Source organism: Crocodylus porosus, unplaced genomic scaffold, assembly GCF_001723895.1.
Source record: "Crocodylus porosus isolate Cpor-Errol unplaced genomic scaffold, CroPor_comp1, whole genome shotgun sequence".
In the NCBI taxonomy this organism is placed as follows: Eukaryota; Metazoa; Chordata; order Crocodylia; family Crocodylidae; genus Crocodylus; species Crocodylus porosus.
This window is the reverse complement of record NW_017728931.1, coordinates 119,265,838-119,280,315: the sequence shown is the minus strand read 5'-3', so window position 1 is coordinate 119,280,315 and position 14,478 is coordinate 119,265,838. Positions and strand designations below refer to the sequence as shown.

General features: G+C 43.4%; 1 protein-coding gene across 1 annotated transcript in view; it reads left to right on the top strand.

Annotated features, from left to right (window-relative positions):
• The window catches only part of SLC2A13 (solute carrier family 2 member 13), a 298,231-nt gene that overhangs the window by 240,071 nt on the left and 43,682 nt on the right, over positions 1-14,478 (top strand). Inside the window, exon 7 of the mRNA XM_019543534.1 lies at positions 2,254-2,379. Within this exon, the coding sequence (XP_019399079.1) occupies positions 2,254-2,379 (126 nt within the window). The remainder of the gene's footprint in view (positions 1-2,253; positions 2,380-14,478) is intronic.

Sequence of the window (14,478 nt, the reverse complement as noted above, 5' to 3'; positions counted from 1 at the left end):
GGAGAGGCCCCCAGCTGCCCCCCTCCTGCTTGGGCCAGAGCACGGTGGTTGCTGCAACTCCAGCTCCATGCAGGTGGCAGCAGAGCGAGTCCAGCCCTGGCACAGGCTGGAGGGAGGAGGAGAGGAAGCCTATGGCAGCCCCTTCCCTGGGTTGGGCCTGCCATGCTGTGCCAGGCAGCCCGGTCCCAGCCCCTCCTACCTCCCAAGCAGCATCTCCTGTCCACCCCACCCCTGGAGCACCCACCCTGGCCTTGCAGCTCTCCCCTGCCCCCTTCCTTTGCTAGAAGGGGCAGGTGCTTTTGTGCTGCCTCTCTGTCCTTTGCAGTCTTGATGCTTTCCCAGGATCAACGTTTCTCAACCCGTGGCCATAACCGTCTGAAATCTTGCAACCTGCTTTTGGGTCGCAACCTACAGGTTGAGAAATGCTGCTCTAGAAGAGCTTAGCTGCACTAGATACATTTAAACCGCAACTCTGCCTTCTTTGTGCACCTCTATTATTCTACTGAACTATGGACTTGGACCATCCTCAACATGATGCCCCTGACAAAGACAGTTCAAAAGATTTGGGTTCTAGATCAGAAAGCTCAGTCATACAGTAGTTAGCACTCATGTAAGAAAGAACTGCAAGACTTCCTGCCAAAAAAGCTGTATGTAACAGTTATTTTTACATTTTCCCCTTAAATCCATATTGACAATCTGAGGTGCCGCCATAAGACGTTCTTACTGTTGAGTCCTCTAGCCACATTTTACTGGATAGTAAAACTATCCCAGAGTAAAAGCAGACACATAACAGAGCTCAGCAAATCTGGCTGTGATAGTGCCTAGCCACTAGGTGACAGTAGACTGAGCAAATAGCGACCCTGGGATGACCTAACTAGGGAACAGTTGATCCCTGATACCTCAGGGTAATTTACATTAACATTAGTGTATTACATAATCCTCCATTTTAGAGAATAACTTCACTTTAGAGTGGAGTGATTTATATCAAGTCCACTCTAAATTTAGCATAAAAACATACCTTATCAGGAAAAGTGTGTTTCTTTTACTGGTTTTGATTGAGACACTGTAGCAGTCTTTCAATCTTTTTTAATATGCTACTTTTTTACTGGTATTTATTCTGCATATTTCTTTAATATTCAGCTTTTTTATATACCTGTTGCATTTAATTTTGTATCTGACATTTTTACATAATTTTGTACAAATGAAAGGAATATAAAAGATGTCAGACTACTTGAAGGAGTCTGTTTGTACTTATTCAAAAGTTCTATTGTTAAGTTCCCAGTAGCATTTTGGGTATTTGATTTCTTCAAGCCAAAATGAATAATAATTATATTAATTTACAAAATAATAGGAATCAAGAAATTTGAAATGTTACCGGGCATGCTTCTGTGGTTATATACCATTCCAATTACTCTTTCTTTTCCACTGAGAGAGAAAATGGTAGACTAGTACTGTCTGTCTTCAGTTCTTGTATGATCTCCATCATCACTCTATGTATGAATCTCACAATTTAAAATTTACATAGCTTCACCACTTCTTGTGAAGTGAATAAATGTTCTTTTCCTCATTTTAGAGATGAAAAGTGGAGTCAGAGAATAAGTAATTTGCTGAAGGCTAATTGGAAAATCTGTGGCGGGGCAAGTGTGTAACCTATGTCTCCTACTTTCCAGATTTCAGTCCAAGCACTTTCCTTCCCCTTCCATATCTTTATATCATAAACTATGAAACATAGATCTGTATGGCAGCAGTGTTCTCTTTGTAAGATTTTTCTAGCATACCTCAGTGTATTAAAGGATTCTTTCTATATGAGCATTTTAACAGACTGTCACGTCTTATGCTCCAACTCTTTTGTATGCAAGATTCAGTTAAAATATATAGAGATGATTAATTCAAGGAGTTTTTAGTCAAATACAACTACTGGATACAGTCTGAAAAAGCATTTATTTACTCACCTATATATAAGGATTACATGATTTTTGCTGTCTACTATCTTCATAGTTTCATTGTCCTTCCCCTATTTCTCAACCAAAGCTGCTCTAGTTGTTTTTCCCCCAAAGCTCCATGTTGATCAAGTGTTATTTAGTAACACTAATAAGGAGATGTGCAAGCACAACCAGCCTTTCACCAGAACATGGCGCTGGAAAAGAAAAGAATGAATGACTTGAACTGACATGTTCAATAGATAATGTTTTATTTCACATGTACAGATAAAGAGAATTTAGTTTAGTGTGTCTCTTTGTCTCTTTCTTTCAGTTATTGCAATGGATGCATGTTAGATCCCAACTGTGGTCTCTGCTACAAAATGAATAAGTCAAGTGTTGTTGATTCCTCCTGTATTCCTGTTAGTCAAGAAACTACAATGAAAGCAGCTTGGGGCAGGTATGTCACTTAGAGCATTTATTCATAGTAGGTTTTGATAAAAGTTTTGATTTTGGCCATGGGGAGCATTTGTGCTTTCATAAAAACACTATTCTTTAATCTCTTTCCAGAAAAGTAAATTCTTGGGGTTGGTATTTTATCATTATTTAATTAGCATATGCTGTGTGTTTCCATTTCAAAAAAACTTTGCATGTAAGCTTAATTTTTCTGGAAAATAAGTGCTGTCCAGTGGTGAAGTCATGATGTGACAATTAAATCATCCATCACATTTTTCTATTTTAATAATTATACTAATTATAAAAAATGTGAAAAACAGGTCCTCACTTTGTTTGAATTGATAACCTTAAAATACAGAAATCATTTAGATGTGGGCACCATGCAGATTATACAGAAATCATTAGATGTGGGCACCATGCAGATTAAGTGGCTGAAAAACAGCAGACACGTGTATTTATGTATGTATACCCAGCCCAGCTATACCCTCAGAGAATCATGGAATCATAGAAAAACCAGGGATGGAGGAGACCTCAGGAGGTCATCTAGTCCAACCCCCTGGTCAGAGCAGGAGAAGCCCCAAATAGATCATCCCAACCAAAGATTTGTCTAGCCAGGTTTTGAAAACTTCCAAGGATGGATCTTCCACCACCTCTCTGGGTAACCTGTTCCAGTGCTTTACTATTTTCCTAGCAAAACAATTCTTCCTAATATCTAACCCTTACTTCCCTTGCTGCAGCTTGAGACTGTTGCTCCTTGTTCTGTCATCTGGCACTATTAAAAACAGTCCAGCTCCATTGTATTTTGAACCCCACTTCAGGTAGTTGAAGCCTGATATTAAGTCCTCTCTCAGTCTCCTCTTCTCCAGCGGAGAACAACAAAAATGGTGAGGGGGCCTGGGGCATGTGACATAGGAGGAGAGGCCCCCTCACCATTTTTGTTGCCCTCCGCTGTACTCTCTCCAATTTGTCCACATCCTTTCTGGGGTTGGGGTCCCAAAACTGAACACAGTACTCTAGATGTAGCTTCACCAGTTCTGAACATAAGGAAATAATCACTTCCCTCAACCTACTGGCAACACTCCTACCAATGCAGCCTAGAATACTGTTAGCCTTCTTGGCAACAAGGGTGCACTGCTGGCTCATATTCACCTTATTGTCTACTGTAACCCCCAGGTCCATTTCTGCAGAGCTGCTCCCCAGCCAGTCAGCCCTGAGCCTGTACCGGTGCGTGGGATTGTTCTGTCCTAAGTGCAGGACTTTGCATTTGTCCATGCTGAACCTCATGAAATTTCTTTTGGCCCAAACCTCCAATTTGTCTAGGTGTCTCTGAATCGTAGCCCTACCCTCCAGCATATCTACTACTCCCCCCAGCTTGATGGCATCTGCAAACTTGCTGAGGGTGTACTCTATGCCATCTTCCAGGTAGTTGATGAAGATATTGAACAAAACAAGGCCCAAGACTGACCCCGGGGCACTCCACTTGATACGGGCTCCCAATCAACATTGACCCATTGATTACAACTCTCTGAGCTCAGTGCTCCAGCCAGTTTTCTATCCACCTTACAGTCCATCCATCCAGCCCATACTTCCTTAGCTTGCCTGCAAGAATGTTGTGAGATACCATATCAAAAGTCTTGCTAAATCAAGGTATACCACACCACCAATCTCCCCACATCCACAGCCAATCACCCCATCATAGAAGGCAATTGGGTTGGTCAAAGCATGACTTGCCCCTGGTGAATCCATGCTGACTGTTCCTAATCACCTTTGTCTCCTCCAAGTGCTTAGAAATAGTTTCCTTGAGGATGCACTTCATGATTTTTCCAGGGATTGAGGTGAGGCTGACTGGTCTGTAGTTCCCTGGATCCTCCTTTTTCCCTCCCATAAATATGGGCACTATGTTTGCCTTTTTCCAATCATATGGGACCTCTCATGATCACCTTGAGTATTCAAAAATGAAGGCCAGTAGCTCTACAATCACATCAGCCAGCTCCTTCAGCACCCTTGGCTGCATCCCATCCGGCCCCATGGACTTGTGCATGTCCAGCTTTTCTAAAAAGTCCCTAACCTATTCTTCCAGTACTGAGGGCTTCTCACCTCCTCCCCAAAGTCTGCTGCTTACTCTTACTGCAGTAGTCTGGGAGCTGACCTTGCCTGTGAAGACTGAGGTGAAATAGGCATTGAGTACTTCAGCTTTTTGTGTGTCCTCTGTCACAAGGTTGCCTCCCCCATTCAGTAAGGGACCCACACTTTCGCTGATCCCCCTCTTGCTACCGACATATTTGTAGAAACCCTTCTTGTTACCCTTCACATCCCTTGCTAGCTGCAACTCCAATTGTGCTTTGGCCTTCCTGACTTCATCCCTGCGTGCCCAAGCAATGCTCTTATATTCTTCCCTAGTTCTGCCCAAGTTTCCACTTCTTATAAGCTTCCTTTTTGTGATTTAGTTTTACTGTAGAGTTCCCTGCTAAGCTGGTCTTCTGCCATACTTTCTAGTCTTCCTGTGTATCGGGATGGTTTGTTCTTCTGCACTCTCAGTAAAGCTTCTTTCAGGTACAGCCAGCTCTCCTGGACTCCTCTACCCCTCATACTAGCTTCCCAGTAGATCTTGCCCATGAGTTCCCTGAGTGAGTCAAAGTCTGCTTTTCTGAAGTCCAGGTCCTCACTTTGCTGCTCTCCATCCTTCTTTTCCTCAGGATCCTGAATGCAATCATCTCATGATCACTGCTGCCCAGGTTGCCATCCACTACCACATTCCCCACCAATTCATCCCTCTTTGTGAGCAGCAGGCCAAGAAGAGCATGGCCCCTAGTTGGCTGCTCCAGCACTTGCACCAGGAAGTTGTCCCCAACACTCTCCAAAAACATCTTGAATTGGCTGGGCACTAGTGTATTGTCTGTCAGCAAATGTCAGAGTGATTGAAGTCCCCCATGAGAACCATGACCTCTGATCAGGAAACTTCCACTAGCTGTTTGAAGAAAGCCTCATCCACCACTTCCATCTGGTCTGGTGGCAGACTGGAAGGGTAACGTGTAGGGGATGCACCCAGGTGCATGTGCACTCCCTGAGCATGGCAGTGTACCCCCTGCAAAAAGGCGCCACTGACATCATTGCTGGGTGGTGCCTGAGGGCAGTCGCTGCTCGCCGCCCTGCGGGCGGTCCGCGATCGCTGCTGGCAGTGCCAGCGGGTGGTCACCTACCTCTTGTCAGTGCTCGCCACACCCCCCCCAGCTGCCAGGAGCATCTGCAGGAGCTCCAAGCTTACCACAGCTGTGCTCTCGCCGCCGCCCGCAGAGCCGCCAGGGGCATATGTCATTCATGGCAGACCCCCCCGCCATGACATCACCCTTGTTGCTTTTCCCTCTGACCCTAACCCAGAGCCCCTCGACAGGCCTGTCTTCCATTTCATGCTGGAGCTCTGAGGAATCGTATGGCTCTTTTACATAAAGTGCAACTCCTTCTCCTCTTTTCCCCTGCCTGTCCTTCAAGAACAGTTTGTACCCAATATATGTAAGTTCTGCTGTTTGAACTGTATGACAAACCTCTTGGATATACTGTGAGGATTTACTGAATTCTTTCCTTTTGAGAAGACATTCTATTAGGTGCACCTGAAATTTCCCCTTGTGTTTAAATTGTTTCTTTAAAGCTCATTTTATTTAAAGATTTTACAATTAAAACCAAGCGTGTAGGTCAAATCATTTGGTCTGAAATGTTAGCTTCATGGTATATGTGTATGAATATGTAAGTTCCCACATTTTTAAAGTGACACTATTCTATATCTTGAGTATGCTGACATGGAAGTTCCCAGTAAGGTATCACCTTTTACCATAACCTTTTAAATGGGTAGCACAGTATTTCCCTGCACTTAATATGAGAAATTCTAAGTGCAATTTACCGGATTCTATGGAGAGCAGAGTTTTTCAAGGCAATCCTTCCATGATACGATTATATGCTGCAACAAATTTACCAGCCTGAGTCTGAGTTGGTGTGAATCCCCAAGTGAGTTATGTAGGTCATCTCAAAATGAGTACTGATAAAACCTTCCTAGCTCATCTGACTACAGTATATTTTTCGTATGCCATGTATAATCTTTGGAAGTATTGTAGGACTTTTTTTTAATATTAAATTATTTTTTGTATTCTCAGACTTAACAAGCTTTAGCTACAGCTGACCTTACTGAACAGGCCTTAAAGGGAGTGAAACAATCAAACAAGCTAATAATAATAAATGTAAAACGAGTCTTTTCTCTACAATAAAATGTCATGTCCAGTCCCTCAGGCCTTTCCTTAAAAAGGTGGGTTATGCATATAGTTATTTATTTATTGATGGGAAACATCACTTCAGCTTCTCTGTACTTCCAAATTGTGACTTAATATCATGCAGAATTCACACAAAATACATATGTTGTTAAAAATACATCTAAAATGAAGTCTACAGAATCTTGGACTTTGTGAGAAATGCTGACTAGTTTGTAGACGGCTCCCATTGCATATGTTCAACACGTACCTTAGTCCCTACTGAGTGATGTTCTGATTTTCATGAAAGCTCCCTGAACGCTCATATTCCTGTTTGTCAGATAACAGACCTTTCTTCACAGGGAGGATCAACATTTGTGTAACCCGGGCAGTACTCCAAGAGGTACCCCCTCTCCAATTGAAGGGATCAAAACAGGTGCACAAGCGCTGTGGGAGGTGTAGGGACTCTCCTCCCCCTATAGAGCAGAGCGAGACCACCAATGGGGACTTAACCATATACCTTTTAATACTGGGAACATAACAGGCATAAATCAGAGAGTATAGTGAACACTACAATGCCCCAAGGGGGCAGGATTCAACAAAGGTTAGACACTTACAATCATTGACAAAAAACAAGGTTAACAAAATATAAAACACAAATAGCAGAACAAACAATACAGGTTGGTGAAATATAAAAAGGCGCAAAATGCCAAATGCCAAGAAAATATAGGGCCTTGGTACCTGGAGGGGGAGAAAACACAATGGCCCCTTTCCACTGCAAGAAGATTTGCTTCTTGTTATCTCACTCACCCCAAGTCATCTCAGCTGGGACTTGAACCTGTATCTCCTATACAGGGTAGGCAGGAACACTGCCACACAGCCACCACTGATAGCACCATTCTTGCCTGCTAGGGGTCTTGACCTTCCCAGAGCCCTGGCCGCATGTTGAGCTGCCTGGCCTCTGATTGGAAGAGCTGGGAACTCCTCAGGTCATTGCTCAGATCTCATAGGGGATCCTGGAGCCCCGTGGGGAGCCTTGCCTGCTGGCTGCACGCCGTGCTGCTGAGGGTCCCACTGCTGCCTGCAGGTCCTGCTCTTTCAGGCTCTTCCAGGGCACTGCTCCTGCCCCCACTGGCTCAGCTCTTGCCAGCTCTGTGAAGCTCCTTCCTTGTTGTCCCTCACTGGTCTCTTCCCTGAGTCAGCCCACGCTGCCCAAGGGGCCATTCGGAACACTGGGGGGTGAGTCTCTGGGGCTTGATTGGTGCGGAAAGGGAATCCCAAGTTCTCCAATCATCTTTTACCCCTTCAAAACCCCTGGGCCAATCATTACCAGATCGGTGAGGAAAGGGAATCCCAAGTCCTCCAATCATCTTTTGCCCTCTCAAAACCACTGGGCTAGGTCACTGCTAGCTAGCCCATCACATTTGTTTCATATACTGTACATTTTAAGTACCAGCTCTGCAGTTAAGGACATGGTAATAGCATATAGTAAGATAGCAGTGAAGATATAAACTTATTACAAATGTACGGTAAATAAATCAAACCTATTTATTAGCAGTTTTCTACACATCTGTACTCTTTCTATATTTATGATTCATTTTTCCATAGTACCTTTTCTATAAAATCCATTGAAGCAAATTGGATATGAAAGGGAAAATACTTCTTTTTCATAACAGAAGTTATTGTGAGGACTCTGTTCAAATCATTTCATGAGAACAAGGTTTATTATTACTTTGAAAATCTGGCCTGAGAGGAGAAAAAGCTGCAGTGCTCATGTTAACTTGGTGCTATTACACAGCCTGGCAATCTGGGCTGTTGTGTATGGGGAAAGTCTTTCAAAGTTGGGCTCTTCAGGCTGTGAACTGACATAGGCAGTCACTCTGTGGCCCTTATGCAGGCCTCATGGTGGAGTAGGTACTGCATTCTTTCCCTCTATTTCTGCCCCACACAGAGGGGACTGATTGTGGATCAGTAAAGAGGTCCTCTTTTGCCTCTTCCCAGATCCCTGCTACATAATGAATCACAAGGAATTCCTACAGATCTGGGTTGCAGGCTAGGCAGATTGTATAGTCATGTAGCTCTGTGCTGGTTCCTCAGATCCCTTCACAGGAGAACCTTCATGCCTACAGAAAGTATAACTTTCCCTGTAATGGGGAGATTTCTTGAAGATGCTGTGTTTGTTGTTCAGAGAAATAGGCATTATCTACATTCCTACCTTACTGAGATGCAGTGTCTCAGGCATCTGACACTAATGAAGAGATTGCCTTCCTCTGGGAGCATGAAAAATATGCGATTTCATTTGACAGTTATTCTGTCTAAAGCCATATTTATTACTGCACTTCTGAATGTTTATTTTAAAATACCTATGCATAATTAAGTGATCCCAAGGATTAAGTCCATGTTCTGTCATTATCACTAATTCATATGCACGTATATGTGCAGTCTATATTCAGTTGATTTCTGTGAGTGGTAATGTCCGTTCACAAATTGGTTGTTCCTTTTAAGGAAGCTGTGAGTCACAGTAGCAGTCCGAATATGACTATAATGTCCTCTAGAAAATCCTTCCTTTTTTAGTATTAAAAAGCCCTCAGTCATAATCCCAAAATACCATGCTAGTATTAGTGTAACTGGTAATGCTTGGGACTATTAAAGTATAGTATTATATTTTCATATTTTTTCTGTGCCAGCTTTGTACAATCAATCCTACTTGTATGTTGACAGTAGACTGCACTAATTCACAATTACAGTATGTTCCAAATCAAGAATATCTGTGCAGTAGAGGAAGGCAAGTAAGAAATATCTGTCTCTTGTGGCTGCCAGCAAAGCTGTTTATGTTGCCGGAGTTGCTATAGAAACCTGGGAGGACAGTTAGTGTGTCAAAATGTTTTTTATAGGAAAAACAGCATGTGGTGATTCTTTTTGAATGTAAGGAAATCCATGGCTGACAATGGCACTTGAAAAGAGCCATACAAGAATCAATCCAGCTGAGCCTAATTCAGGCTTCTAACAGGAATGTTAGAGGGAACATTGGGGGATAGGGAATTTGTATTATTTTTCCACAGAGAAAAGATATTTCTCATTTGGTTTGCTAAATAAGCATGACTTGCATGTCTGGTTTATTTGAGGGTAACAGAGGCATAGCTCCTCTTAACTTGTTAGCACAGTCAGCATTTTTCAGGCTTTGGCATTTTGGGGTGGATCAGGAAAACAAGTTTTGCACAGCTAAACTCCTACAATGATTGCTTCACTGTGTCTGTAGTGAGCCTGAGCATTTTGAGGATGGTTAACAAGATTATCCCTATATGATTCCTTTTTTGTTAAAAGAAGAGAAAGGAGCAGAAACCTGCAGATCCCTACCAGTCCCTTTCTAGGGGAGAGTGAGAGCCCAGCTAATTATTTTAGAGGCTGTGTGTATTTCCAATAGTTAGAAAAACTTTTCAATTAAAATGGTGCAGATAAGGTGGGTAGAGCACAAGGGTGATGAGTACAAATGCCCATAGCAGTTATGTTTTGCTTTCCCAACAGTAAATTATTTTTTACAAGCCTCCTGCAAAGTGGGTAAATAGTATGGTCTCTATTTGATAGGTGGGGAAACCTAAAGCAGAAAGGGCCAAAAGTACCCACACGTCTTCCTGAAGCCCACAGTAGTACATGCCAGTCAATAGCAGAGAGGGATTCATGTGGCTAGCATTACATCCAGCTGTCTCTGTCTCCTCAGCCCAAATGACCAAGTACGCATTTACATTTAGGCCAAGAGAGGGCTGCCGTTGGTATAACTCTGGAGTGGGGCTGAGGCTCGTGATACTGGCACCCAGAGAAATGCCTTAACTGCTTTGCCCCTGGGCCCCAGAGGGAGTTGATATGAGAACTAGAATTTGAATGTGGAGTTGGTTGTCCTCATGTCTGGGTTTATGTGTTAGAACCACGCTGCTTTTCTCTGTTACCAAGAAGACACATATGTCACTTAATGGGGTAGCATATTTCCCTCAAAACAACAGATAGATCTGGAGTCCTTTCAAACTGTGCAACTTCTGTGTATTGTACAATCTAACATAGATGGCTGAGCATAAGGCAAGAGTGAGTTTTCTTTCTGTAGCAGGGCACTAAGGAGCCTGGTACTGACTATAGTAAAATGGGCTCAGCTGCCAGTCACCAGGGCAGCACAGGTGCGGGTTGCCAAGACAACCAGTCTGGTCAGCTGACCGGAAGGGGGCAGGGCCTGGCCTTTATAAATAAGCCAGGTTGAGGCCAGAGGTCAGTTCCCCTTTGGCAGCTGAAGAAGCTGGAGCTCTGTTGGAGCAAGCAGAGCAGAACATAACAGAGAAGCCTGATGGTCTGAGCAGTGTCTTCCCAATGATGCTGGGTGGAGGAAAACCCTAGTAGGGATATGAATGGAGCTATGGATAGCCAGTCGGCTTGGAATTTATGTTATAACACAGGAGTGTGAGGTTTTTGTTTTGTGGTTGTTGTATTACACCGGAGGACCGGGCGAGGCTGTAGGGGTTGGAGGAGGCCTCATGGGAGCTCCCCAGAAGTGGGGGGGGTTCCTAGCGCCGGAGAGTGGCGCTGCGTTTTGGGGTATCCTGACCCTGGCCCCAGTGTGGGCAGCATTGGGAAGAGCTCAGTGTGGGCGCATGCAAGAAGCCCCAGTGGGGCATAAGACCCGAGAAGGCGGGTCTGGGGCCAGGTAAAGTTGAGGCCGCCTGAGCCCCGTTATGAGAAGCCCAGTGGGCATAAGACCCAAGAAGGAGGTCTGGGGGCCAGGTAAGGCCAAGGCCTCCTGAGCCCCAATTTGCAGGGAACGTAAGCAAGGCCTCAGTGCGGGCGGGGAGCGTGAGCAAGGCCCCAGTGCGGGCTGTGGGAATCGCAAAGCAAGGCACAGGCCCCGGTTGGGGGTGAGAGCACGAGGCACAGGCCCCAGTTGGGGGCGAGACAGACACTGGTGAGGGCTGCGAGGCCCGCGGGGCCCCAGGGAGGGCGATGGTACAGAGGCAAGGCCCCAGGGAGGGCGAGAGCCATGGGAAACAGGCCCTGGTGCAGGCGAGAGCCGCAAGGTGAGACAGGCGGGCACAGAGACAAGTCCAGGGACCCATAAGGGCACAGGCAACTGTGGGAATCACGGGCAGCCCAAAGGTCAGAGTGCACCGGGCGGTTAGACCGAGCCAGGATACATCCAGGCACCGTGCCAAAGAGGGTAGAAAGACAGCCTTCCTTGAACATATTAACATCAAAGACATGGCAGGCGAGATAAAGAGGGTGCATTTAAACCAGATTTGGCACGGTAGGTAGGGGTGCAAAGGGAGGTCACAGCATCCCTAAGGTTGTCCTGCCACACTTTCTTATACTATATTTACATTTAAATTATTACCTATGCAAGGAAAGAGCAAATTGTGGGGTTTGTGGTTAATGTTGACTTGTATATTTGCTCACTACCATAGCAGGCCTGCAGATGTGGGCTGTAAGGTCCCCAAGGTCTGGTTGTCAGCTTAGATGTGGATAGAAACTGCTCAGTTCATGAGGCTGTTGCTTTATCCACTAAAAGAGTGGTTCTCAATCTTTTTAGACTCAAAGCACCCCTCATTAGACTTAAGGCACCCCTCAGAAGAAGCCAACTCTTAGTTTTCACTCTTTTTTTGACTACAGAAAAAATAGGCCAATTTATCTGTTGCAAAGAACACAGAAAGCCCGCAACAGGGCAGGATATTTTTAATACCATGGATTCATATTTGAAATCTGTGGAATTATCCTGTAAATCATGTTTGCACATCTAACAGTGCTAACATTAAATGGTACCCTGTACACCATTCAAAGGATTTCAAAGCATCCCAGGGTGCCCTGGCATCCTGATTGAGAATCACTGCATTGGACAGCTAATCAATTTTTTGTTTTCATAGGTCAGAGGCAGGTAGTGGAAAAGTCAACATTGGCTCTAAAATGATTCCTAATAGAGCTCTATGATTTTTCAGGATTCCTCCAGCCTGGTGGAATCTTTTCAGGAAATCGTCTGAAGGTGAAGCTGAAAGTTTACAAGGCAGATCCTGAGCCATTTGTTTTCTGTGCCCATTTTCAGCAGTTCAGGCTGAGGAGATAGATACAGCTTGTACCAGGAGCTTAACAGGGCAGAGGAATCCTGCTGCCCTAAAAACAGATGGACTCTGTAAGGACTCACAAAAGCAAGGTATTCTAAGAGAGGGATATAGTATTTAGGCAAGTGATTGTTTTCTATTGATCTGTTCTGTTGTATTTCATCTTTTAAGTAAAAATAAAATTGTGCGCTCAGAAAATAGTTGCATTTCAGTATGATCTTATTAGTTTTCAGCTACCAGTGGTTCCTAGTTACACTATAAACCAAAAGGATCATACCTTTGGTATGAGTTTAGGAAAACAGGTGCATAGAGGGGAGAGGGAGTCTGAGGAGGCAATGCCAGCCCTTGGCAATAGACAGTCGGATCATGAATTTGTGATTTCAGGATGCTCTGCACAAATGCAGTTTTCATAGAGATAAAACTCAAGGCCTGATGAGACTTCAGAGACATAAAAAAAAAAAAATCTGGAGTTCAGTTTCTCAGTCCCCTCGCTGCAATGTGGTGAGCAGCCAGAAGGGGGCACTCAGCTTGATCACATCACAGTTTTATAAAGACCGGAGAGTTTGAAATTCATCCCACATTTTCTGTTGACCAGTTCAGCAGACTAGCATTTTAACTGCTTTTTAAAAATCTTTTCTTGGTGGAAATAGTGGATTTTCCTGGAGATTTCAGTAAGTGAAATATTACTAACAAGCAAAGTTTTGTAAATGTCACTATCCAGGGAACAGATCAGCTCATTATTCTTTAGTTTTGCCAGTCACTAACCAATTTATACAGTAGGCTTCAAGGTTTTAAAAAATCACTGTATGAGGGACCATTTTATTAATACTCAAAAAATATGTGAGAGATTTATATTTTTAAAACTGAATTCCCCATTCCTTATATTTCATAAGATTTCTGTGCATAAAAAGTTGGTGTACGTCCGTGAAAGACTACCACCATAGGAAAGCTGTAAATACTTTGTGAATGAAGTACTCTTCTGTCCAAACAAAAAAGTGTTGACTTGTACTGCATGGAGTGTTGGTAAGAATGTTATCAGTGAAATTACAATCTTCAGAATCTTTCAATAAAATCTTGTATTTAAAATATTACACTAGTCCTCCCAGTGCATCATTTGTTACTATTTCTCCTGCAGAGACCTCCAGTTGCCACATTCATATTATGAATGTTCCATGTCTTAGTGCGTTCCCAAAATAAAAACTTAGCAATACAGAACGCCTACTAAACATACTCTTTATTGAGTATGCGAAAATGCATCTTGGAGAATAGTAATGTGTCTCTATATTCATAAAATATATAAAATAGAAATAACAGATGCATTTTACTGACACAGATGCTGCTTTGAGGGTTCTCAGGCGTAAAATCTGTTCGATGAACTTTGTTCTGAGATGCAGTTGAAGGAAGGATCACTTTTACTGTTCTTTTTATGGGCCTGGCCTCTTGATTTCTTAACAGCTTGGAAGAAATACAGAAATTTTGGGGGAGAGTTTTAATATATTTTCTACTAAGTACTAACCAAAGAGGCAGACAGACCAAAGAAACAAAACAACATGCATATTAAGTCAGCAATCAGAAATAAAGTTGTTGATAGTGGGGTTGCTGCAGAGCAGGTGGCATTTTAACTGTGGTTCTCTCAGCACTAAAAAATCAGCTAATTGGGGGTTGCATCTTTTTAAAAGATACTTAAAAGGGTAAATTGTATGTTTTGGCGTGATACCCTCAGTAGAATCCCTTTAAACATTTTTTAAAAACAGAGCATTAAGTTTTAATATATGTATTTAT